The following is a 25,787-nucleotide window of genomic DNA, read 5'->3' as shown; positions in this document are numbered from 1 at the left end:
AACTGAAGGTGGCTTCACACTGCAGGTTCCCACTGCTCAGAGGTCAAATAGATTCCAATAATGTCCTCTATATCCAAACTCAGAAATGAGTATAGGGGGACTTGATTTATCAGCACTAATGTTGCTTTTAGGTAAGTGGCTCATAGTCCTTGGCTATGTATCAGAAACCTGTGGAAACTTAAAAATAGTAAATGCTTAGGTACCAACTCTAAAGATTTTAAGCCTGTACTTTGAAAGTGTCTTTTAAAATGATCAGTAATTATATAAATGTATGTTTCAAGAACTATTACCTTGAGCATAGCTATAGAATATAGTATCCTATGGAATGCTAAAAGTAAATCTGAATAAAGATAGGGTATTTTCTTCATGAGGACAGGGAGGTATTGAAATGATTTTTGATAAAGATATTTCAAAAGCACCAAAAACTGTAAACAATGGTTCGGTTGGTAACAGCCATTTTCTGACAGTGACATTTTGTGGAAGATTTTCTTCCTTTGAAAGTCTAAACACAAGACTGAAAACAAACAACAAATATAATCCTAATGTTTATTTATCAAATTTCATCAGTGGAGTCTTCGACTGGCTTTTGAAGTCAGGGCAGTTCATTTTCCTGGCATACTTGGCAAACCATGTAAGTAGTACAGAAACCTTTGTCAAGATTTTCAAAAGCAGGCAACATGGTCAGCACTCAGTACATGAATATATAATACATTCTATTGAAAATCTTCCCACATCATGAAAATTTGGAGGTAATTAGTATAGTTTGAAATGTCTTCATTTTAGAATGTTACGCACAAAAAGGGCGTTATCAACAACAGAAAAGTGGCATGTGTGTGTTCAGACTACAGTTTACAACACAACTGGCTTATGTTACATTAAGTAAATTGTACTTTAGGCTCCAGAGTATGCGGGGCATAAAACCTGATTAAAGTTTTATATGACAAAAACCCCAATAAATGTTTTTTTCAATAAATGGCTTATCCGTGTTCCCAGATTCAGTCTAATCATCCAAGAAGAAGTAGTTTCCACTCTTCTTTTGTTCAACATCCTAAAAAATAAAAAAGAGAAGCAACAAGAGTCAACACAGCTCTCCTCCACGCAGGGGCAGACTCGGTGTCACCCAGCGGCAGTCACACAGATATCTGCTGTGCTGTCTGCTTCTGCACAGCCCTCTGCCCACAAGAAGGTGGCACTGCCATCTCGGCTGCCTCCCTCAACTGTCGGGACACTTCTCTCGGTTCCCTTCAAGCAACGCCCCTTTTCTATAAAATGCCTTACCCATGTAAAATGCTGCTATGTAACATACTATTTCTAGGAAAGCTATTCAATTCCATTTTCATCATTTTAACTTGAAGCTCCTGGTACAAATGGTCCATACTGTCAGTTGGACAATGGTCTATTACACAAAACATGTAAGAATTTTCCCCCAGTACTGTTTACTGAGTGGCCAGTAATGATCCAGCCACCTGTTTACCTATGACTGAGAGGAGTGGGCACAGAGAACTGAACCATGAACTTCTGCACTAACAAAAAAGTAGAAAGTATTCATAACACTTCACAAGAAATTCTTAGGGAAATTAAACTGCATGTGTTCTAGAATTTAGACCCTCTTTTCTGCTTCATGTTTTCCAAAAATGAGAAAACTCTTCATCACTTAAGTCAGAACCTGTCATTTCATTATCCAGGCCAGTGACAAGATAACATGGCAGGCTACAGGCATCCGGAAGTCACGTTAGGTGCTTGGGGGCACGTGACATGCACAGTGATTTTGTCTCTGCTGTCCAGAACTCGAGTTTTAGTCACAAAGATAAGGGAGTAGAGATTAGTAAAACCGACGAAACGCCATCCAGTGTGCTGTAAACACACTTCTAAAGCAGTAATTACGGCCACAATGGCCAGAGGACCGTCGCGTGTAAGCAGCACTTTCAGGAGGTGCTGCAGGGGTATAAAAACGTAGTTCTTCAGAGTTCTTTCACTTTGAGCGACCAAGAGATAGATAAATACAACCAATATTTCACAGGCTACATCTCATGTAGGGCACACAATTACTTTCATATACCACAAAGAAAAACTGACAAAATGTATTTTTATTGTTCAGAGCTTTATGCTCATTGAAGGAGCCTGTTTAGACTCTCAAAATACACATTTTAATCATGTTGCTCTTGTACATGAACACAAAAATACGAGAAATTGATTAAGGTATTCATAAAAACTTATTTCAATGGCGAATTAGTGTAATCTTTCTGAAAAGTAAGTGGCAATAACAAGGTGGCATAACAGTGTACAACTCAGACAACATGAACGCCTCTGCCACTCACTGTTCAGGCAGTGATGGCAGCTCCATCGCAGTGGCCGCCTGCCAGGCCTAACTAAGCCACCAGATTAAAATCCAGATTTTAATGAGACAGCCTTCCAATCTGAAACAGACCTTTCAATTACTTACATCGAGGAGTTACCTATGATTTGAGATACTTTTTCTACATACCTTAATGGAATTGAGTTTGTTTATTCTCGGCCTATAGTTGTTTGGATCTCTTCTGAACGTAATTTCAAGTTGAGATAAAAATTTATTCATGCCAGCCAAAAGGGTTTGAGGACTAGAATAAAAATAAGGATCAGCCGTGATTAAATTTACCCCTTAAATTTAACTACTTTTTGGGAAAGAGTATTAAGAATCCCCATTCCCTTTAATTCCCCAATCATAAATCATCTGGGCAGTAATATAATTGCAACAGACTATAAACTCTATGTTCAGAAATGTCTTTATGTGGACTAGTTTGGCTATAATATTTTTGTGCAAAACACACAGTTTAACGTGTTTCTGATCTGTCTGCAACAGGAGGAAACACTTAAGAAGAAAGTATTACTTTAGAACAACAAAAGGTCATTAATTAAAAATACAGAATTTCAAATTTGACATTTTTAGGGGAGAAGAATTTAACAGGAAAGGTAATATTTACATTAGAAGTTAGGCACTGGAGGGAGTATGTATAATGGTTTTTAGTAAGAACTTTTAAAGTTTCTATGCCTTACTCATCTTACATCATGCTAAATCACATCATACACATGGAACATTTTAAGCACTTTATAAATACAAAGGGAGGATCATTATTTCAATAAATAAGCTTTTATGGCCTAAGAAATTCCCCTAACTCTCAAATACATAATTTTTAGTTATTGATATATACATTTAAAATGAATTCTGGGAGGTTCAATAGTTATATTTCATCAATGAATTACTCCAATAGCAACTCCATTCCTCCCTAATACCAAAAAACATTATGTTAGAATCACATAAAATTACTGTATAGGTCAGAAGTTGTTGAACATAGTAATTTCATATAGTTCAACCCAATATAAAGTTTTAGCACTAAAAGTTTAAGAGGTTTTTTCATAAACTGATTTGAACACTAGGCTTCTCTACATTAGAACTGCTCTCAATCAAGCCAGTAACAAAAAAGATGAGAGGAAAAGGGGGGAAGGTGGAGTCACTCCTAGCTGCGCTGTGACCAGCACCAGACAGTGGGTCTACTACTGTAACCTATGTGGTTATCTGTCGTATATGACATCTAATTTTTAATCTATAGTCCTAATGTGTTTTGGAAATCCTAATCATGCCGACAACGTTAATTTAAAAGAAAAGGTGGGGGACCCAGAACTCCGTATGCTCATCACCCTGGGCTGGGAGGTCTACACTGTAGCCTGAAAACTAGTCTACCATGTCCCATCCCGGATTCCACACAAATAAGCTCAGAAGTTGCAGAATAATTTCTAGAATTTCTAGCTATCTCTTTCTGTCTTAAAATGGTATTGAGTAGTGTTTATAAGCTTATGGAAAACTGTAAGTAACTTTCTAATTGTTAGAAGCTATAGTTAGGTTGAATATTTCAGAAAGTGGTCTTACCTGTTTGCTACTGTGTTTTTAGATGGCACACCGTCGAAAACAATGACTCGATCTGCTAGGTAGGTGGCCATGATGAAGTCATGCTCTACCACAAAGGCTGTCTTCTTGGCGTGGAGTATGAAACTAAAACACACAATTTTGAAATTTTTGTAGCTTCATATCATCAAGTATTCAAATGCTATTTTAAGCACAGCTGTATGCCGGTACACAAAATCAAAAGTAACCCTCTTGTGAGCAGGCCATTACCGTTTGACAACTCGGGCTGCCATCAATCTTTGCTCAGAATCCAAATATGCAGACGGTTCATCAATTAAATAGACGTCAGCAGGTTTGCCCAAACAAAGAGCTAAAGCTACTCGCTGCAGTTCGCCACCAGATAACGTCTGCACCTATTTGGAGAAGCTGTTTAGCAAATCCTATAGAGACATCCAGTTTAAAATAAAGTCACAAAAATATTAGAATACCTCTTGATCAATGATGTTTTCAATTTGCAGAGGCTTCATCACATCAGTCACAAACTGTGGATGAGTATAAGCATCTCGTATCTTTTCATGTAGTAACTGTCGAACACTTCCCTGTTTTTAATGGGAAAATACTGAAATTTTATTTCAGTACTGAACTAATCTAGTTATAAATCATAACAAAGTTAAGTTCCAGAGCAAAAGTATATCAATTTGCCACCAACAAATACTAACAGTGTTTTTATGCTTATCTTTTATCTGTGGCATATTCTGAAAATTTAATTAAAAATCCATCATGTCCAACAGGTAAAAAAGGCAATAATTTGGACAATTGAAAGTAGTAAATGAATGTTTCAGGGTAGAAGTGATTTCAGAGTAGTAACAATTCTCAAGGTTCAGTGTGAGTATCATGTCATTAGTAAGAGAACACAAACTGATAGGGATGACTCTTAAGATGCCTACTGATTGTTATTCCAGGAGAGGTCTGAGTTTGAGAACCTAAAAACTAAGCTTACAGAAAGTATCAATGATGCCCTGGCCAGGTAGCTCAGATAGTCAGAACACTGTCTCCACACTCCAGGGCTGTGGGTTCAGTTGTCAGTGGAACAACAAATCGATGTTTCTCTTTCTCTCTCCCTTCCTCTCTAAAAGCCAGTAAAAATTAAAAGAAAGTATCAATGATAAAATTTTTATTGTAAGTACAGCCATCTCCAATAGACCTGAATATTGAGGTGCTGAGTATAATAGGTACAGTAGTGGGTAAGTTTGTTACAACACTGGCAGAAACCAAAGATTAACTTCATGTTTTCAAGGTTCATCCGTATTGTAACATGTATCAGTATTTATTTTTATGGCTGAATAATATTCAGCTTTATGTATACACAGTGTTTGTCCATTCATCGGTTGACTGACATTTGGGTTGTTTTCCACATTTTGGCTATTAACGAATAATGCATTTGTGTGCAAGTTTCTGTGTTGAGATAGTCTTCATTTCTCTTGGGTACTATCTAGTAATAGAAATGCTGATTCTTAAGTAACTATGTTTACCTGTTTGAGGAAGTGTTCTTCCAAGTGGCTGCACCACTTACACACCAGCGATGTATGAGGTTCTATACGTCTACATCTCACCAATAGTTACTGTTCATTTTGAGTGAAGTCATCCCAGTGTGTCTGAGGTGGTGATCTCACTGTGGCTTAGATTTGCATTTCTCTAATGACTAAGGACGCTGAGCATCGTTTAATGTGCTTACTGAACATTTGTGTATCATCTTTGGAAAAATGTCTATTCAAATCCTTTGCCCATTTTAAAATTCTTATTTATTTACTTATTTTTAAAAATTTTATTTATTCATTTTCAGAGAGAGGGGAAGAGAAGCTGAGAGGAAGAGAAACATCAGTGTGTGGTTGCCACTCATGCACCCCGTACTGGGGACCTGGTCTGCAACCCAGGCCTGTGCCCTGACTGGGAATCAAACCAGCAACCCTGCCCTGGCCCATGTGGCTCAGTGGGTTGGGTATTGTCCCCCAAAGTGAAGGGCCACAAGTTCGATTCCCCATCAGGGCACATGCCTGGGTTGCAGGTTTGGTCCCAGGTCGGGGCGTGTAGGAGGGGCAGCCAATCAGTGTTTGTCTTGCACATGGATGTTTCTCGCCCTCTCTTTTTCCCTCCCTTCCCCTCTAAAAAATAAATAGTATTAAAAAAAACAAAAACAAAACCCAGCAACTCTTTGGTTTGTAGTCCACCCTCAATCCACTGAGCTACAAAAGCCAGGGCCTTTGCCCGTTTTTATCTATCTATCTATCTATCTATCTATCTATCTATCTATCTATCTATCTATCAAGATTTTATTTATCTTTAGAGAGGAAGGGAAGGAGAGAGGGAGAGAAGCATCAATGTAGGTTGCCTCTCGTGCATCCCCTGCTAGGAACTGGCCTGCAACCCAGGCCTGTGCCCTGACTGGGAATTCAATCACAATTGTTTGGTTCGCAGGCCTGAACTCAATCCACTAAGCTACACCAGCCAGGGCTCTTTGCCCGTTTTTAAATGGAGTTGTAAGAAATCTTTATATATTCTAGAGATGAGTACCTCATTATATGAGGCATCCCCTCCTGTGGGTGGCCATCTGTTTCTTTTTTTTCAACCTCACCCCGGGATATTTTTTTTCATTGCTTAGAGAGGGGGAGTGGGGAGAAAGAAATACAGATTTGAGGGAGAAACATTGACTGGTTGCCTTCTGCATGTACCCTGGCAACCAAAGACTGAACTTGCAATCTAGGTGTGTGCCCTGAGCAGGGATCAGACCTGCAGCCTTCTGGTGTACGGGACAATGCTCCAACCAACTGAGCCCCCTTTTACTTTCTTGATTTTTTTTTTTTTAAACAGCCCAAAGCACATATTTCAAAGGTTCATTTTGGACAAATATACCTATCAGGTTTGAAAAGCATTTTTCCAGTAGTGGAAATGAATGCCTTCTTAATACCTTCCTTTTTCTGTCTTAAGATTTTGTTTATTTTCAGAGGAAAAAGGAGGAATTGAGGGAGAGAAACTAAGTCAGTTGCTTCTCACACACGCCCAACTGGGGACCTGGCCCCAACCCAGGCATGTGCCCTGACAGGGAACCAAACCTGCGACCTTTCAGTTCTCAGGCCAGCCCTCAACCCACTGAGCCACACCAGCCAGGGCATAACACCTTCTTTAGCCGCTTACTGATAAAACTGGACAGAAACTAATTGGAGAAGAATTTTGAAATAGTAAAAGATTCAAGTTATAGGTATATACGTATATACATATAAACTTTAATAACCAAGTAACAGAATAACTCACAGTTGACTTGGGACTGATTTTCTGTGGCTTATAACTGACATTTAAAACCGGTACTTCTCCTGAAAAATAATACAAATAAATAAGACACAGACAATGCCCAGATCTTTAATGTTCACTATACGTGGAACAGAGTACAGTAACTCAAAACTACAACAGTACCTCCTTCATCAGGTTTAAGTCTCCCAGCGAGCATTCTGATAAATGTCGTTTTACCAGTACCTGGCAACACAACATAAAACAAGTCAACCTGAAAGCTGCTTTACAGTTTAGAGTAAATCACCACATACTACTGGGGTGTAATTGAGATGATTAACCTATCAACATCATTCTAAAGTAATCAGGAGGAATATAAACTAGTTAAAGCTTATAATGACCATTTTAATAAATGACAAAAATAAGGCTCATACTACTTTTTAAAAGACATATTTAGCTAAAATGTCAATGCACACAATTTAAGATAGAATATGATTGATACCATCACTAAAAGTCCATTTACATGAAATAGTTGAGTTAACTGCAACCCAGCTCAAAACCCCTCCATTAACTAAAGGCTGATATATTGCAACAATCCTCATAAAAAAGTTTTCTTCTGCACCTTTGTAAGCTGTAAGTATACAATTCAAACATTTTTTAGTATCATGAAAGTAATACCAGGCATTTGGTACTCAAATTCATCTCATATTTATGATGGCAACCTCATAAAAATGCTGGTGATATAACTATTTGCAGAGGTAGACTAGTTTGAATTTAAAGGAAGAAAAGCTCCAAAAGAAATAGTGCAAGAAAATTTTAAACATAATTGCTTCTGAACTACTAATATTCTTTCCTCCTTCTCAGTATCATATATGAATAAATGCACTGTCATTTTATACACAGAAAAAAAAAAGACTTTAAAAAGCCTTATTTTTACTGAAGGTTATGAAACAAAGAAATACGAACTTGATTGAAGGACAGACTAAATCATACAATGTCACAAAATATGAACTACTGAATACAGTGAGAAATGTATGGGTTCAGGCCAGCTCTCGGACCTGTAACTGGGTCCAACTTTTTCACAGAGTAGTTAAAACTAAGGTACTAGATAAATAGAACAGATGCTCAACTACCACAAAATCAGAAAAACTGACCGTTTTCCCCCAACATCACCATGATTTCGGAATCTGTAAACTCTCCAGCTATAATCCCCAGCTCAAACTCTCCCATCTTCTTCCTCATCCCAGGGTATTTGTACATGCACATCTTTTTAACTTCTTCTTCATTTGCTGTCTCAGCCACTTTGAAAACAAGTGACGCATCTCTGAATCTCAAGTTTTCTGTTGGGACGTAGCCATCCAAAAAAATGTTTATGCCTATTGAAAATTTATTAACAATAGATTAGTAAAGATCAGTTAAAGACTACATTTTTTTCTACAGCAAGAAACTATTATTACATAAAAGCTCAAACCCTGGGCTCTCTCGGGAGCATTCTAAGCAGATTTAAGTTTCTGTGGGTTTACAACATGCAGTGACAACATCGTGTTTTACATGCCTAATGAAAGTTTAAAGAACTCATGCATATGTATGTGCCTAGTACACACACACAAAGCACATCCTTTCATTACGACGTGATTTGTAGAAGATTTCCCCCGTCAGGTTTAGTGCAAAAGCATATGATGCCATTTCTACTGGTTTTTAAGTCAAAAGTTGCCATTTTTCTCTACAAATGACTATCAAAGTGGAATATTTTCATGGATTAGACATATAATGATATAAAATAGTTTGGGAAATAATTTTAGATTATGAGTATTCATTTTCACACGAATACTCATAATCTATAAACATACACTGAAGTTAGAATTTACTGCATTTCCCCCCAATTATTTTTGCAGGTTTGTAAGAAATTTATAATAATGAATTATCCCCATTATCCAAAGTTAAACCCCATTATCCAAAGAGGTTTTTAAAACTGAAAATAAGCTAACATATTATACATGAGAATCTCTGCATACTCATGTTGGTAAGATTCATAATGGCAGACACACAGAAATGAAAAAAGTGGATTATTTGGGAAACAAGGAAAAGATCTATTTTTCAGTGTTTCCTATAAGTGAGAAGTGAGAGAAAGACAGTAGCTGCAGTTCTGGAAGGTCCTGAAAGGAAGCCTGAGAATGTGGTCTGTGTCTCTGGACCCGGCAACCACATCAGGGCCCGTATGCTCCACCTCAATCACAGGCACTCAACAAATATTTGCTGACAGAACAAATGAATGGATACATTTATTCTGCCAAAAGCAGCATTTAAAAAAAACTTAAACTATTTAAAAACTATAAATGTGGTTAAAAAATTAAAACCAAAAATAAAGTAAAAACATAAACTTGAAGGAACCTTAGTGACCGTTTAGTTCAAGTGCATAATTTACCAGGTAAGGAAATGAAGACTCAAGAGAAACAAGGAACTTGGAACAAAACATTAATAAGTCAGCCTCTACATTGCTGCTGCAATGCTTGTCTTACTGCCTTTACCATTCAAAGAGAGCTTTTCTATATCCTACACTAATTTCAGCATGTTAAAGGAAAGCGAAAAGATTAAGTGGTTTGTTACCTGAATTGTTCTAACAGATAAGGCACATTCGAAACCTCACCAGGAACTATATCTCCTTGATGGCAGAGCCTTTACACATGGTGTTTATTACTGAAAAGGCGAAGAGTGGGTGCCAGGTACCACATGATTACCAATGCGATTCTGGCACTATTACTATTGTGTGGCACAGAGAAGGCACTCACGACTACTGTAAAGAAAACTGAGCAATCTCACAAATTTTTCCTTAATATATGCATCTATTTATCTCCAAACACAAGAAGTGACAGCAAATCCTCTCCCAAATCTTAAACTAAAATATTACATACTTTTATAAAAGCTACTGCTGTCTTTTTATGTAAAACATATAATGCAATGTAAATTTCATTTTCCAACAGTGTCGCCGGTATCTCAAAAACCATTGTTTATAGAATATGGTATTTTTTTCAAGATATGAACTAAATCATCCTTTCATGTATTCTAGATTGTCAGCTTAAGGCACAGCCAAAGAGAAGAAACGTAAAGTAATTAAATGAAAAAAGGCTGCAGGTGGAGAGGGCACTGATGCCAGGTCAGGAGCCACTTAGTGGCCTGACTGGCGGAGGCAGGGAAGGGCTGGGAAAAGGGAGGCTAGAGGGTCCCTCTCCCGACAGTAGAAGGAATACAGAAAAGACACACTCACTAAGCCGTTTTACCAAACTCTGTCACTTACTAAATCGTAACATATACTCACTAAGCTATCTTATTAGACTTTTAGGCAGTCTTAGTTCTGTAACCTAGGATAGATAATAGATAAATTTGAAACAAGATAAGCAGTAAGTGAATTTAAGAGTTTTACTACTGGAAATGGCCTGTCACAGATGAAGTTGAAGATGATAAATAATACAATGATTCTACAGAAGCCAAAATCTAAAAGAAACTTGCAATATAGCAAAACATAGCAAATAAACAGTAAAACTGAAAAAGCATTTCTACCTACCCAAGCAGAAACTTCTACAAAGAAATAGGTTGTATATAACAAGTGATAAATATAACCATATGTACCATACATATTCCATTGAGTGATTAAATTCCACGAGACCAGAGTTTTAGATAAATATTAGAGCAACACAGTGACTTAATATCAACAACATATTTTCTAAGCATTAGAGTAAAAGGGAACACAGCATTGTGAAAATTTCGCAAGTTACCTTCTCTTACACTAAAAGGCATAGTGACAACACCGTAGGCACTTGGCACGCCATATAAACAGCAGATGAAGTCAGAGAGATAATCTAAGACACTTAGATCATGCTCCACCACAATGATATATCTGAAAATTAATACAAATTTAAAATGTAACAATGTACATGAAATAATTAAAATTATATTTAACTGTAATGGCTATATAACTTTACTACAGTGTAAATTCAGGAAAATAGATTTTTTTAAAGTGTGCATAAAGAGCATATTAAACAAAAGCCATGAAATATTTTCTTTTAATAATATTCTATCAATGCTCATATTCCAAACTGGTGCCCTCAACTAAAAGAAAAGTTAACGTGAAATGGTTTCTGGATATAAAAAATGTGTTTTGCTAATAAACATATTTTAAATGAATTGTACAAAGTAGAAACAAAGAGATTTAAATCAGATGTAGCGTACACTGTTTGACTACGCCCTTCAGCTTACCCGTTCAGCCATCCCACCTGGCCTACGCTAGCTGCAGCGGGGGGTGCACGGAGCCCTTCAGTCAGGAATTTTCAGTGTGGCTCTCAGTTCCCAATGAAACAAGTCACATCCTTAGACTTTCTTTAAAGACCTTCCAAAACTCAAGCTACTATTTTTACTTCATTTACATATAGGACACACTGAAAAATGGATCTTTCATTACTTCCTAAACAATCCACTTTTCCATTATGTGTCTCAGGGTATTCTATTTCCTAAAAAGTCTCCTGCCCACGTCCTTACCTGGAGAATCCTCCCTACCACCTCAAGCCCTAACTTCTGTAGGACCACGCTTCCTAACGGTCAAATGACTTTCCCCTCAATTCTGAACCTCTGTCACTGATCCAATACTTGGACTTTCCGAGTGCTCTGCACCTTGCCCCCAAACACCTTGAAGACAGACGGCAATGTGCATCTCTATGATCTTCAGTCCTGGGCTATGTACCAAACAGTTATTCAATTTGGCTGTTGTGTGACAAGATGAGGAATTCTGACTCACGTTAGCTGGCAATGGGGAAAATGGTAGGTTCTTACACAGCACTGTCCAGTAGAACTTTCCCTGACTATGGAAATGTTCTATCTCTGTGTTGTCCCATATGGTACCAAGTAACTACATGGAATATGGAGCAGCACTTAGAATGTGATTAGTATGATTAAAGAAACGAATTTTTTTTCCCCAAGCGACTATGAGGATATTTACTAAAGCTGGGGACAGTGAAACAAGGTAGGGCTCAGCATGGAAGCAGCCACAGGAGAGCCTAGGCTGGGCAGCTTTAGCTCACCCGAGTCAGAGAAAAGGGAGCTTCACAGACAGGTTTAGGGGATGAGCCCCCGACAAACTGCCAGCTGGCTGCCCAGTGTCTGAGAGCAGTCAAACTCATCTGGGTGTCACACTCACTGGGTGTCAAACTCATTTTCACTGGGGGGTCACATCAGCCTTGCAGTTGCCTTCAAAGGGCCGAATGTAACTTCACGGCTGTATGAATGTTAACTACTCCTTAACAGTTAAGCATGAGCTTGGTGCTGCTGCTGGGTAGAAACAAGGTGGAGGGCCGGATTCGGCCCTTGAACCTTGCATTTGCCACCTGTGCCTTAAAGTTTAGGAGACACGTGCCTGTGAGGAAAGAAGTGGGGGAAGAAGAAACAAAGAAATGGTGAGGGCTGCTCCCCAGAGGGAGAGCACTAAACGAATTTTAAATTTCAATTAAAATAAAAATTGCAAATTACAGCTAGAGGCTAATGTATATAGTTCTAGAATAAAAAAAATGATATGAAAAAACATTTCAGGAAGATTAATCTGGGAAGAAGAACCATAGACTTATTCAAGGAAGCAACCACAGTAATCTAGGTGTTAGGTAGTAAAACTAAGAATGAAAAAAGGGGTGGGAAAATTTAATATGAAGAGTAAATGTAGTGGTGAGTCAGTACTCCTCCTGCCCTGTGTCTCTGCTGGCAATTTTCCATTATCTAGAATAATTCTCTACTTTTTACCATTAAAAGCGTCAAGACCCAATATAGGGCAGTATGGCATCATCTATCTAATGGCTTGTAATTTACTTTCAAAAGAAAAAACAAAAACAGGTCAAACTTCCTGCTTTCCCTATTTTCAGATGAAGCTTGTGCGTCCAAAATGTACAAAAAGACTAAGGAGAGTCACTCACTGTTTTTTTGAGAGTTTGGGAAACAGAAATCTGCAGCATAATGAGAAATCTATACTATGAAAATTAATCAATCAATTATTTGTTTACCCTACAATTAATTTGTTTACCTTTTAGTTTTTATTCTTAATGAAGATGTTTTTAGAGGTCAAATTCTAGAGAATCTCTTGGATTTATTTTTCCTTTCTCCAATCCATTCCATTTCTTGTTGTTTATCCAAGGATATGATTTCCAAAATCTTTGTAAACGATCGAAGACCAAATGTGTCATAGAATTTTAGGGTGCAGATACACCTCTTGGAAGTTTTTATCATTTTATCGCTAGAGAGATTATTTTAACTCTACACCTAAGATGGATTAGCACATATGTGAAAACGTCTAACTCAATCATTTTCTTCACTTTGTCAATATAATGTGTTTTGACACGTTACACCTATTACAATTAAGGCTATTTGCCTTCTCATCACATAGGACTGTAGTAACTTGCTTATTTCCAAATTGAGATACATGTCACCTGGTTGTAAATCATTATCCCTTTCATTCTCTTTTTTATTACGGTAAGGACATTATTATTTTTTTAACGTATTTATTTATTTATTTATTTATTTATAGAGATAGGGGAAGGGAAGGAGAAAGAGTGGGAGAGAAACATCAATGTACGGTTGCTTCTCATGTGTCCCCTGCTGGGAACTGGCCTGCATGCAACCCAGGCATATGCCCTGACTGGGAACCAAACCAGTGACCCTTTGCTTCACAGGCCTGTGCTCAACCACTGAACTACACCAATCAGGGCTGTTTAGGACATTATTTATATATTTTTTAAAAATTACGTGTGAAGGTAGATTGTTTATGACTTGCAGGCAGGCACTCAGTACAATAAAGAAGTGTAAAATGTTATAAAAGGGAGCTAGGGTTTAGCACTATTGATTTGACTGCTTGTGTATTCTTAAAAATATTTTTTTACAGAGAGAGAAAAAGATCCATTTGTCCCATTTATTTATGCACTTACTGGCTGCTTCTCTTACGTGCCAACAACCCTGGTGTATCAGGATGCTCCAACCAATTCAGCCACCTGGCTAGGGCCGCTTGTGTATTCTTTTCTCACCAGATCGTGAAGTCCTTGAATGGTGAGACTACATTGTATACGCTTGCATTCCCCACAGAGCCTGTCATAATGCCTAGGACTGTGTATACAATAAAAACGACAGCTATTTGGCCCAAATGAGATTGTTTATCGTAGATATTCTAAAGATTCTAAGTTGGAAAGTTACTATGAGGCTCAAATGAGGTAATGGATTTAAATACTCTGCAAACTATAACAGCACTCAGTAAGACAGGTTTTGTGATTACTTAACAGAGGCTGAGAACTCTCCTGTGCTTATTAAGACCCTAACAACTGGAATTATTCTGGTGATCCTTATGTTTCTACATTTTGTGTGTGTTTGAGTGACATACCCATCTGAGGACCTGGGAAACCCTAAGGATCTGCTTCCCCGAAACCCATTCATATCCCCCAGAATTTGCTTGTTATTTCAGAGTATTGGTAGTTCCTTGGAGACAGGCATGTCAGTGAATGAATCTTTCTTTAAGAGCCTATGTTCTAGCCCTGAATGGTGTGGCTCAGTGGGCTGGGTGTGGTCCCACAACGTGAAAGGTCACCAGTTCGATTCCTGGTCGGGGCACATGCCTGTGCTGTTGGTTTAGTCCCTGATCAGGGCGTGTCCAAGAGGCAACCTATTGATGTTTCTCTCCCTCTTTCTTCCTCCCTTCTCCTCTCTCTAAAACTAAATAAAGTCTTTTTTAAAAAAGCCAACATGGAAAACATGCACACGCATATGACATCGATGGCTCCAGTGTTTAATCTTTAGGAATCTGTCAAACCCCTGGAATGAAATAACACAGGCACATGCCTAGTGTGCGCTCACCTATCTGGGTTTATTAGAGACCGGATGGTGATGGCAGCCTTCAAACGCTGCTTGACGTCCAGGTAACTAGAAGGCTCATCAAACATGAAACTGTGAGAAAGGAAAACAAATATAATGAAAGGCAAACATGACATAAATCTACCTTGCAAATTTCAAAGCACTGTTATGTAGTCTACATTTGAACAACAAAAATCCCCTTATCATAATGGTAATGGTAATAAGTATTTACCATTACCACCCTGTAATGGTAAATACTTCTGTGCTTTGTTCAGAAGTAGAAAAGAAATAATGAAAAGCACATCAAGGACTGCACATCAAATGTAAAGAGATACTCCCAGAGGAGGCTAACTTACAAACTCTCTCCTGCTTATGAAAAATGTTCTGTTATGGCTAAGGTCAGGTGCATGAAAGCAAATAGCTTCTGGAATGGAGGGCCATGCACAGAATTGTAGAGTGCATTGTGAGAAGAGCTAGCCTGCTCTGGATGCCGGAGCAGAAACACGGAAGCCAGGAGCCATGCACGTGTGGGGGAGAAGGGCGGCACTGGCAGGCAGGAAGGAGACCCGCCCTCCCATGCCCCCGTGGCATGCCACCCTGCTTTAGAGGAACCCAAGGGACCTCACGTTCCACCTGAGGTGTTGGAAAAACTTGCTGGCATTGTTGGAGAACTTGCACCCTAAAAATATTCTTACATACAGTTTAAATAATAAACAACCAACTTTACATTAAAAAGCTCTGGACCCCAACAGTTGTAAAGTACTTAACGAAATAAATTAATTTCTCCTCCTGGAGGAGTAACACGGCAGACTGGCAGTGGGTGTACAACTGCTTCAACACCTTACCTCAAAATTAGAATCTTAGACACTGTGTGTACTAATTTATCCCCAAACCACTGCTCTATTAGCAGTGTTACAAATAAAAACTCTCAAGTAAGGATTGAGATCCATAAAAGCTGTAAAGTAACCTACATATCAGCTTTCTGTATGCAAACGACAGCACAAGCAAATCTCTGCAGTTCTCCTCCTGAAAGATCTTCAACATTTCGCTCTTTTAGATGGGTTAAATCTACAAAGAACACAGAAGCATTATGTTTAAGGTTGTAAGTTTTATTTCACCCCCACTAAGCAAATGTATATTGCAGGTCATTCTGGGTTTGAATATTTCAGCTGAAAACTGTGCAACATAAAAAGTAAGGATGACAACTACCAGAGATTTTCCCATTTATTTCATTAATCCATATAAAGACGTTTATTTTATGATCAAAGTTTAGGGCCTATTAAAACACACACACAAAATAAACACGTACCAAGTTGTTGACATACAATTGCTTGTGTCTTTGTTTCATCCTTTCGGTCCAAAATGGACCCCACTGTCCCCTGTCGTGATGCACCAGAAACAGTCATTACTGCACTCCTCCAAGGTTAAAATTACATTCAATGTTACCTCAATATTTCCTTCAATGTTAAAAAGTTACAAAGTAGGACAAATTTAATTTGGTACATCTTTTATACCTCCACTGATATCTATAAAACATAAATTCTTCCTAAAAAGCAACTAACCTTTGCAGCCTTGGGAATCTGGTCTACATATTGAGGTTTGATGATAGCTTTTAGGTCATCTTCTAGAATCTTAGTAAAGTAATTTTGCAATTCAGATCCACGGAAGTAAGTCAAAATTTCTTGCCAATCAGGTGGATCCTAGAAATACATGTATAATCTGAATTTAACTTTTTAAAAGATTTTATTTTATTTTTAGAGAAAGGGAGGGAGAAAAACATCAATGTATAGTTGCCTCTCGCGTACCCCCAACTGAGGACCTGATTCACAACCCAGGCATGTGCCCCGACTGGGAATCGAACAGGTGATCTTTTGGTTGGCAGGCTAGTGCTCAATCTACTGAGCCACACCAGTCAGGGATGAATTTAATTTAATAACATAATTGCAAAGAGGATGACTGTTACACAAAATAGAACATGTGTCTGAATAGAATACTTTAGCTTCTAATAATCTTAAGATTGAAGATACAATTCCCAGTCAAGGCATGCCAACTTCTAACAGTTCAATGAAGCTCAGAATAACCAGTTAAGAAGCAGCAACAGAATTTAAAAAATTGATTTTTAGACACAGAGATAGACACATCAATTTATTCTTCTACTTATTCATGCATTCACTGATTGATTCTTGTATGTGCCCTGCTGGGGATCAAACCCACAACCTTGGCATATTGGGAAGGGATTCAACAGATTTTTAATTCAAAAAGAAATTTAATCTATATATAGTTTCTTAGCATTAATTTCACAGCTAATCCTGAAAATAACTTAAGGAGAAAATCACATGTACACTCTCTTCCATTTTTATAAGGTGGTAATACGTACATCGTACTTTCCAAGGTTTGGCTTTTGCTTTCCTGCTAATATTTTTAAAGCAGTTGATTTTCCAATACCATTAGTTCCAACTAATCCCAAAACTTCACCTGGACGAGGGATAGGCAACCTGTCAAAAGTATACAAAAATAATAAAATTCAGACTTAGGTTGAATAAACTACATAATATCAGAATGACATACTTTAATACACTTGCAATCCACACACATCCATTAAGCTAAAAGATATATGCAGACATTATTGACAATTAGGAAAAAAAAACCCAGCCAAGATTAATTTAAACTGTTAATTGTTAGAAATGCATCTATGACAATATTACTCTGTTTTATTTATTCAATTTTCATTCAAAGTCCATTGTAAAGTAACAATTCTTCTTTACATATATGGCTCCCTTTTAATGTATAACAAAATGCTCTGGTAAAAAATATCATAGCAGGTGCAACCTCACACTGCAGGTTGGGTTGGGTTTGGTTTGGTTTGGCCTGCCACTTACTTATAAGGAGAGAAGTGCCACATCAACCAGAAACATTCCACTTCATGCTCCCTGTTGCCGTGGGCCCCTTAAAGCTGGCAGGTTGAGAAATACCTTTTTATTAGTTAAATCTAGACTTCCAGATTCAAAATATTAGTGTTTAGCAGACTGAAAACCTAGAAGAACTCCTGTGATTTAACAATATATGCCCAAGTTCAGAGTAATATGCTCTGTAGGTCATTAAATTAATATATAAATAAAATTAGAGAAAATTTTCCTTAAAAGTCAACTTGGGAATAAAGGATATTGTTAACAATAGTGATTTGCAACCCCAACTACATATTAGAGTCATCTGGAGCTTTTGTAACTTCCCAGACTCTTCATCCACAGACACGATGTAATTCACCTGGGCTGAAACCTGGGCGTTACTGTTGTAAAAAACGCCCCCCTGGTAATCCCACTATTAGCCAGAGTAGACAACTGACGTGGAATTCAGCACGTTACAATACTGTATTTCTCTTCAGTGCATGGATAACACAACTTTTTTTTTTTCCAGTTTTGCATTTCTCTGAAAACCCCAAAGGTATTTTACTTTCAAATGAATTAAAGAGGAATGGTGACTTGAAAATATACCTGTGAAGTTTGAAGGCATTGGCACAGTATCGATGTGTTGTTTCTTTTTCCAAGTTGCTTGGTAAATTGACAATTGATAAGGCCCCGAAGGGGCATTTCTGTTATTAAAAGTAAAGAATTAATTTTGTGTTAATTTTTTGAAGTACACACATGACTAAAATGGAGATTAAAATTTTTTACAAACAATCTTCCAAATGTGGGAGTTGCACAAAGATGTAAAGTGTTTTTTCATTTACTTTTCTTTACTTAAAAACTGAAAGTTAAGTTCCTCGAAGGCAAGAGTCATCTTGACTAACTTTGCATTTCCTTAGAGACTGCCACAATCCTTAGACATTTACTGTGCAGTTAGTGCTTACTGAAAAACCTCAGAGCTGGGAGTTCTATACAGCCTGCAGGAGTATTTTTTACATGACTGGATAAGACAAGGCTGAGAGGCAAGACGAGACAGGGTTACTGAGTACTGTTTGGCTGCATATTCAGCCCATGACACATTCCTTCCCTCTACTTCTTTCTTCCTGTCTTTGGACACACTCGTATCTACCTGGTAAAGCTCTTTATGGTCAAGGACTGTTCATTTTTTTTTCTATTTATGCGCCAATAACAGCTAGTGTAACATCTGGGCAGAGCAGGGATTAATGTCTTTCTGCTGTGATTTTTAAAGCATCCCATATGAAAAAGATGCTTCATATTCCAACTGAGTAAATTCGCATTAATAAAAAAGACTTACTCATAGAAAAACTTATTTAAGTAACAGCTGCTTATCAATCAGATAAAAATGTCTATGGAACAAGAATGACAAGAACCGGAAGGTCATTTAAGATTAGTAATGTGGTTAGAAAAATTGATCAGAAGTACAGGTAAAAAAAGGTACATCCCAAAAGGCATAACCTCACACTTGAGATGCTTGGCAGAACTGTTCAATGAGCTCCAGGACCAATTCAAAAGTTACTGTATATAAAGATTTCAGAGACTTCCCATTTTATGTTACAAGAACATAGATAATTAAAAAAAATAAACAAAACTCTTGCTTTCTAACAAAGTAATTATTATCCTCTAACAGAGTCTAACCAAAACTATTAATTCTTTACATGAGATATTTTCTCCTAATACTTACCCTCATTTATAGAATTCTTTTTATTCTATCAACATATATAAAATGCTTATTTTATATATAGGCTGCAAATAAGTAACTTAAACTTCTCTAAATCTACAAGGAAAAAAATATCCATACTATTCATATACAAGGTACATTGTGAGTATCTTAATATTCAGAGGGTATATACTACCTCCACCCCAAAGAGACTCATCACATTAGCATCCAAATTTTGGACCCTCATATTTCTATAGCAGTGAAGAAAGAAAACAGTTCCTTCTTCACAGAATTAACAATATATTGTTCAAAATCAGTCCAGCACCCAGAACACTGTCATATGAGACATCAGTAAATGTTTCTTGGTTATGTTTTTGAAATAAGGGAAAATGCTTTCAGGTACCAAAATCTTTCTGGATACTTAACTACAGATTGAGAAACCAATAGGAGATACACATAACCCTTAGCAGAATGAGTGATATGGTGGTGCCCACACTCAGGTAAAGGTTTTCTCTGAACTACACCATCCACAAATACCTAAATTAAGACCTTCATTTACCACCTCCAAATATTTTTCATGAATTTAAGTTGGAAAGTTATCATTCTTAAGTCAAAAGCCCTAATCAAACTATACAATTAATGCAACAAAAACTATTTGGGGTATTTTGAAAAACTGCACTATTGGAATAAATTCAAGCAGAAAAAGCACTTCAAGATTAGGCTAAATTGAAAAATTTTGGCTATAAGCACTTCTATTTAAAAGATGTAAATTTAAAATTAAACACAGCCTTGAAAAAGTGTATGTAATATAACTCACATTTTTTTGAGATTCACATTTCCAAAAGGATCTGGGGAAGACATTGCTGGAGAATGTCCTCATAAAAGGGTGGAAAAAATATAATTTTGGTTTGAAATGCCTTTACAAAATTTAGTACGGCAAGGACTACTCTTAAATAAAAAGTTGGCTTACTTAAAAAGCAAAAATATTATATTACTGGTATAAGTACAATATTCTTAAATTTATATTCTTGGTTCATTGCTTTATATTTGTCTGTTTAAAAACAATTATACTATATCCAGAACTTTCAGATTACAGGTTTGATTAGTAATAAAGCATCACTTACCTTAATACAAATACCACAACCAATACAAAGAGTTTCAGAAATCCAAGCTATTTTGCTTTGGGGTGTAACCTCGATGCATAATTTTCCTGGCAAAGGAAAAGATATCTTATGAGGCAAGAGGGGGGGTGACTCTAGAATTGTGGCAGATCTTATTTTTAGGCTGACTGACCTAAATATTTAATTTACAAAATCTGCCTTGGAATGGTAATGTATACCAGACAAAAAAATGAAATATGTTAGCAAGATCAGTTAAGTTCTAAAAAGGTAAGCAGCCACCCGAATCACAGATTGAATTAAACTCTGTGTAAGAACAGGGATGTTAACAATGGAATTTCTCAACAGCACAACATGAGAGGTTGACACCTAGAGTGTCTTTTAAGATTCAATTAAGCCCAGACCTCACCATTACCTTTAACATAGTTCTAAAGACTACCAACAATTGAGCAATTCTGAACTGCTGTAAATTTATTTAATCTTGAACATACTGATAGTCCTTTCTCCATAACTTAAAAGTAATTATAGGATTTTGTAGAACAACAAGAATCTCAGTAACTGGAACTGTGGTTTGATTTTATATTCAATAAACTTTAAAAAATGTTGATACTATTACATTACCCTATAATTAAAAAAACAGAATCATATGGTCATAAAGCAATAAACAATTCAGAATAAAATCTAGTCTTCTCTTTTCATTTCAAAGAAACTAATGGCTAAAGTCCAGAGAACTCTGAAGCCAATGTGTTCCTTTTAAAATCTCTTATTCTTAAAAGATCCACAGACAGCTTACCCATTCGAACCACAGGGCAACTCTTTTTGCACTCCTGCCGACATTTCTTAGGTTTGCACTTGTCGTGGTTGACAATGGCAATCCTCGTTAATTTATCTGCCATAACTCTAGGTAGGAATATCCAGCTTCTATGAAAGAAAAATTTTTTAAATTATGGCATAATCAATGAAATTAACTGAGAAATAAACCAGGCATAAAACTTAGACAGGAGGACATAAATTTTCGCTGTATTCAGAAAAGATCATCTGGAACTAGTAAAAAAAACAGCAAAAGTAATAAAATAATGTAGTAAGGTTGGGAAAACAAAATATACCATCAATCAAAAAATTAACATATAGAAACCATTTTCAATATTCATACACAAAAAGATGTAGGAATCAACTTAAGACATACAAATGTGAGGCAACTTTCAAAATACTGCTGAGAAACACAGAAGACCCAACAAACAGACTGACGTGTTGTCTCAGGTTTTACAACAGAGAACAGGTAACACTGAGGGTCTGAGGGTTTCAGACCTGGGCTGACTTCCACCCTCTTTGACAACTCCTGCCGTAGTTTCTGGTTCAATACGTCCACGAACCTCTCTCCTCCAATGATCTGGTCTTTCACCCTGCCTCAGCCTCTCTTTCCTTCGGGCAAACCCTTGACCCTGTCATCACCAATACAGTTCCTCTTCACTAACCACCACTCTTATCTTGTCAGCTCACCATTCTCATACTTGACAATCCAGCTCTTTGAAGCCCCCCATTTCTCAGACCCACTACCACCATCTCTCAACTCTACCACATTTCCACTTTCTCTCAACCCTTCGCAGTTTTGTTTCCATCTGTGCCCAGCTAAAATTCCACTGTCAATCATTTATACCCTTAACTACAATCCCGGTTACATACAATTCTTCACCTGCACACATACAGCTGAAAATGGGTAGAGAAACCAAGCCATACTTCACCACCGTCATCTCAAGTGAACCCTTAGCCAACCAGCAACCGCACTGTCCATTTCCAGAGCCAAGTCCACGTGCACACTGAAAGATGCCCACGAGGAAGAATGTCCCAACAATCCTCCCTCTTGCCTTTCACAACATCAATTAGTCTTTCCACTGGCCCATTCCCTCCATATTCAAACCCTCTATTATCTGACCTCACCTTCCCTCAGTGCTTCACATCTTCTTTCTTTGGCAGCAAGACTAACTGAAAGAGTTGCCTAGAGTCACTTGTTCCGAATTTGTATTTTCTCTGGAATTCATTCCAAGCTTTAGTGAATATCATTCCATCAAAACAGCTTCTAACTTCATTACTCTAACAGCTTCCCAACAGATCTCTTTGCTTCTACTCTTACCTCCTGTTCCAACCCTTAACATCGACAGTTCCTATCTCAAGATAGGAGCCTGCATGTTCTCTTAATGTGAGCTAATTCATGCCACTCCTCTATTTTAAAATCCTGCAGTAGTTTCTCTACTGTGAATAAAAGCCTGAAAACCACCAATGAAGCACTGATCAGCCTCTGTTGACATTCTGAGCTCATCACCAACTACTCCAGCTGCTTATTTTGCCCACTGTATTGGTTCCTTGCTGTTCTTAGCACATGCCAGACATGTTCTTGCTTCCTGGTCTTGGCATTTTCTCTTCCCTCTGCCTGTAATGCTATTCACCCTAGTGAGTTACATGGCTTACTCCTTCAAGTCTTTGATGTTTATTTCTCAGTGAGCCTTCCTTCTCTACAACCAAAAAAATTATATCCAACTTCCTTTCTGTACCTCTTTCCTGTTTTATTTTTCTTCTTAGCTCTTTCCATTATGAAAGTTTATAGGTATTTCACATTGTATACACAGTACATATAAACATTTATCATATATGTTTTTATATATTCTTTCTCCCTCTACACACACACAAATATTTTTCCCTCCCCAGCTGGAATGTACTCCATCATGAGGGCAGGGATTTTTTTGCCATTTGTTTTTTCAGTGCCTAGCACATAGCAGGAGCTGAAGCATGTCGATAAAGATATACATTTAAATATAGTAAATAATTTTCCTATAGATTATAGCAACTTTAGAAACCTTTGAAGTTACCAATATTCCCTAGTGACAGTTACCCACTAATGTATATACAGAAAAAAAATCACCAAAAAAAGATGAAATAGTTATGTAATGAACAAAGTCATGTTAATGAAGAGGCTCACTTTAAGTCTTTAGTCTAAGACCAAAACTGATCTCATAAAGAAGAGGGAGACATGAAATTACATTTGAATTGCTCCAAAGAGCTATTGTTCTGGAAGCGACAACTGCCTAAAAAGTGAAGATTCTTTAGTCAGTTATTAAAATAAAAGCGGGCACCATACAAATTACCTGGTGAATGAGTGTAATGAATTCTCTAGGAGATAAATGTTTTATCTGGAAATTGCTTAAACTCTATATCAGCCAAACTACTAAAATTTCACCTAATATTTCAAGCCATTTTATAAACTGAGTGATTATAACGATTTTCATAGAAAAATAAAAATATACCAGAGATAGTTAATAAGATGATTTACATAAAACACAGATAAATTATTCCTGGGAACAGAGAGGGATTTGAAGATATTTCATATCTAAAAAACTGTGTCCAAAATAGGTACTCAAACAATGATCCTTGCTGTCATTATTCCAGTTGGGAGGGAAAATGGACATATATGAAAAGCATTTGCAGTCTAAGACCAAATTATCATAATACCAGGTAAAAACATTTAAAGATTACTGTTAATGAATGATGCTTGATATCACAATAAATATTTAACCTATGATTATACTGTAGATTATTAGTCTTATAAAACACCTAAGTTGGGAGTGGTAAATAACCCTCATTTCAGAGTCTTGAAGACATTTAGAAGGGACATTAAATATTGCTTTCATTTTTTGAAAAACCCCAGCTATTATATTACATGCTATTCCTAAAAAAAAATTTTATAGGGGAGAACAAGGTTTTTAACTAAAACAAAAGAAACCTTTTTGATTCAAATACACTATAACAGCCCTTGGTTAACACTGACAAAGCATTACTGTCAGGAAGCTGGTACGGAATGAAGTTTCGGTGTACGGAACACATGTACTGAGGACTGCAATGCAAACACCATTAACATTAATGCCTAGCTGGCTGTCCTGTGGAAGAGAGGGTTCAAGAAAAGTAAAACACTGCTTTGATAGTTCTAATTTTTATCGACTTAAAAGAGAGAGAGAGAGGTTTCTGTAGGTTTGGGATGTGGAACTCGGGCTTTGAGAGTCGTGACTACAATGCAGGAACGACTGGAGGGAAAATAAAGGCATTTTGAGTTAACACCACCCCTGATCTCACGGAGTTTAAAATATAATTAAGGGAGAGGGTATAGTCATCAAGGTGAAAAGTGCTGAATGCTATAAAAGCGCACCAAAAAGCTAAAAGCGTTCAACTGGGAGTTTATCTGGGGTAACCCCAGTTACAGCCGGGTCCACTTTGCTCCATGACAAAAGTAAAGCGAGGCCTGGCCCTCCTTTCTGTAAAAAATGGGAGTGAATGAGGAGTATTCAACTTCATGGCGTCAAGATGCGATGACTGATTTTATAGTCACCAAACGGCACAAGAAAAGGCCACTATCCCCCATAATCAAATACGCACATGTGAAAATATATCTATCTTACTCTGCTAGGGGAAGAATGGAGTTAATGAGGGGGTGCTGTAAATTGTGAAGGTGCCTTCCTCTGTACATGGTTCAACTCTAGGGTAGGAGCGGGGTAAAGGGGGGACTGGAAGTGGTGGAGGTAGCATCGTGGAGATGGCACCTAGGTCTGTTCTCGTAGCCTCTGATAGGGGAGGCGGGCAACAGCGGTTGCAAACCCGATCAGCTGGAGCGGAAGCGCGACGTGCAGTGCTCTCGCCCGAGCCGGCGTTCCGGCGGTTCCAGCTGTTCCATCCCACCCAAGCCAACTGCCACGCGCCGCTACCGTCCCTATCGCTGTCACCTGAGGCCTAATCACAGGTTCACAGAGAAGATGCCTACAATCTTTAAATCCTGGACGATCGGAGATAACGGCCAACCCCCTATTTACCTACCTGGAGAGAACAACCCCTTCGCGGAGGGGAGCGCAGAGGCCAAATCAGCTTTTGCCGTCACTTCGCAGCTTCACAACGTGTTCCTACGGCCTCCGGCCAAAATGGCGCTGCCCAGCCTCCGCCAGGCACACGCCAAAGGGACGTAGTGTGCGCATGAGACTAGGAGCTCCCGGTGCGACGGCAAGACCTGACGTCATTGT

The 25,787-nt window shown here is 37.7% G+C and overlaps 1 protein-coding gene across 1 annotated transcript; it reads right to left on the bottom strand.

The window, feature by feature from the left end:
• Positions 1 to 532: 532 nt before the first annotated feature.
• ABCE1 (ATP binding cassette subfamily E member 1) lies at positions 533 to 25,749 on the bottom strand. Its single transcript, XM_037162363.2, has 18 exons — positions 25,588 to 25,749; positions 21,524 to 21,651; positions 20,737 to 20,822; positions 18,523 to 18,620; positions 17,409 to 17,526; positions 16,594 to 16,731; positions 16,341 to 16,410; positions 16,003 to 16,099; positions 15,035 to 15,124; positions 10,936 to 11,057; positions 8,317 to 8,538; positions 7,349 to 7,408; positions 7,190 to 7,248; positions 4,369 to 4,479; positions 4,151 to 4,293; positions 3,905 to 4,027; positions 2,486 to 2,597; positions 533 to 1,048 (listed from the first exon to the last, which is right to left on the bottom strand). The coding sequence occupies exons 2-18, from the start codon at positions 21,624 to 21,626 to the stop codon at positions 1,001 to 1,003; spliced, it is 1,800 nt and encodes a 599-aa protein (XP_037018258.1). The 5' UTR covers positions 21,627 to 21,651; positions 25,588 to 25,749; the 3' UTR covers positions 533 to 1,000.
• Positions 25,750 to 25,787: the final 38 nt, after the last annotated feature.

Source organism: Artibeus jamaicensis, unplaced genomic scaffold (genome assembly GCF_021234435.1).
Source record: "Artibeus jamaicensis isolate MK-2021 breed Jamaican fruit bat unplaced genomic scaffold, CSHL_Jam_final scaffold_537, whole genome shotgun sequence".
NCBI classification, from domain to species: Eukaryota; Metazoa; Chordata; class Mammalia; order Chiroptera; family Phyllostomidae; genus Artibeus; species Artibeus jamaicensis.
Note: the sequence above shows the minus strand (reverse complement) of the source record. Positions and strands in the feature narration are given on the sequence as shown.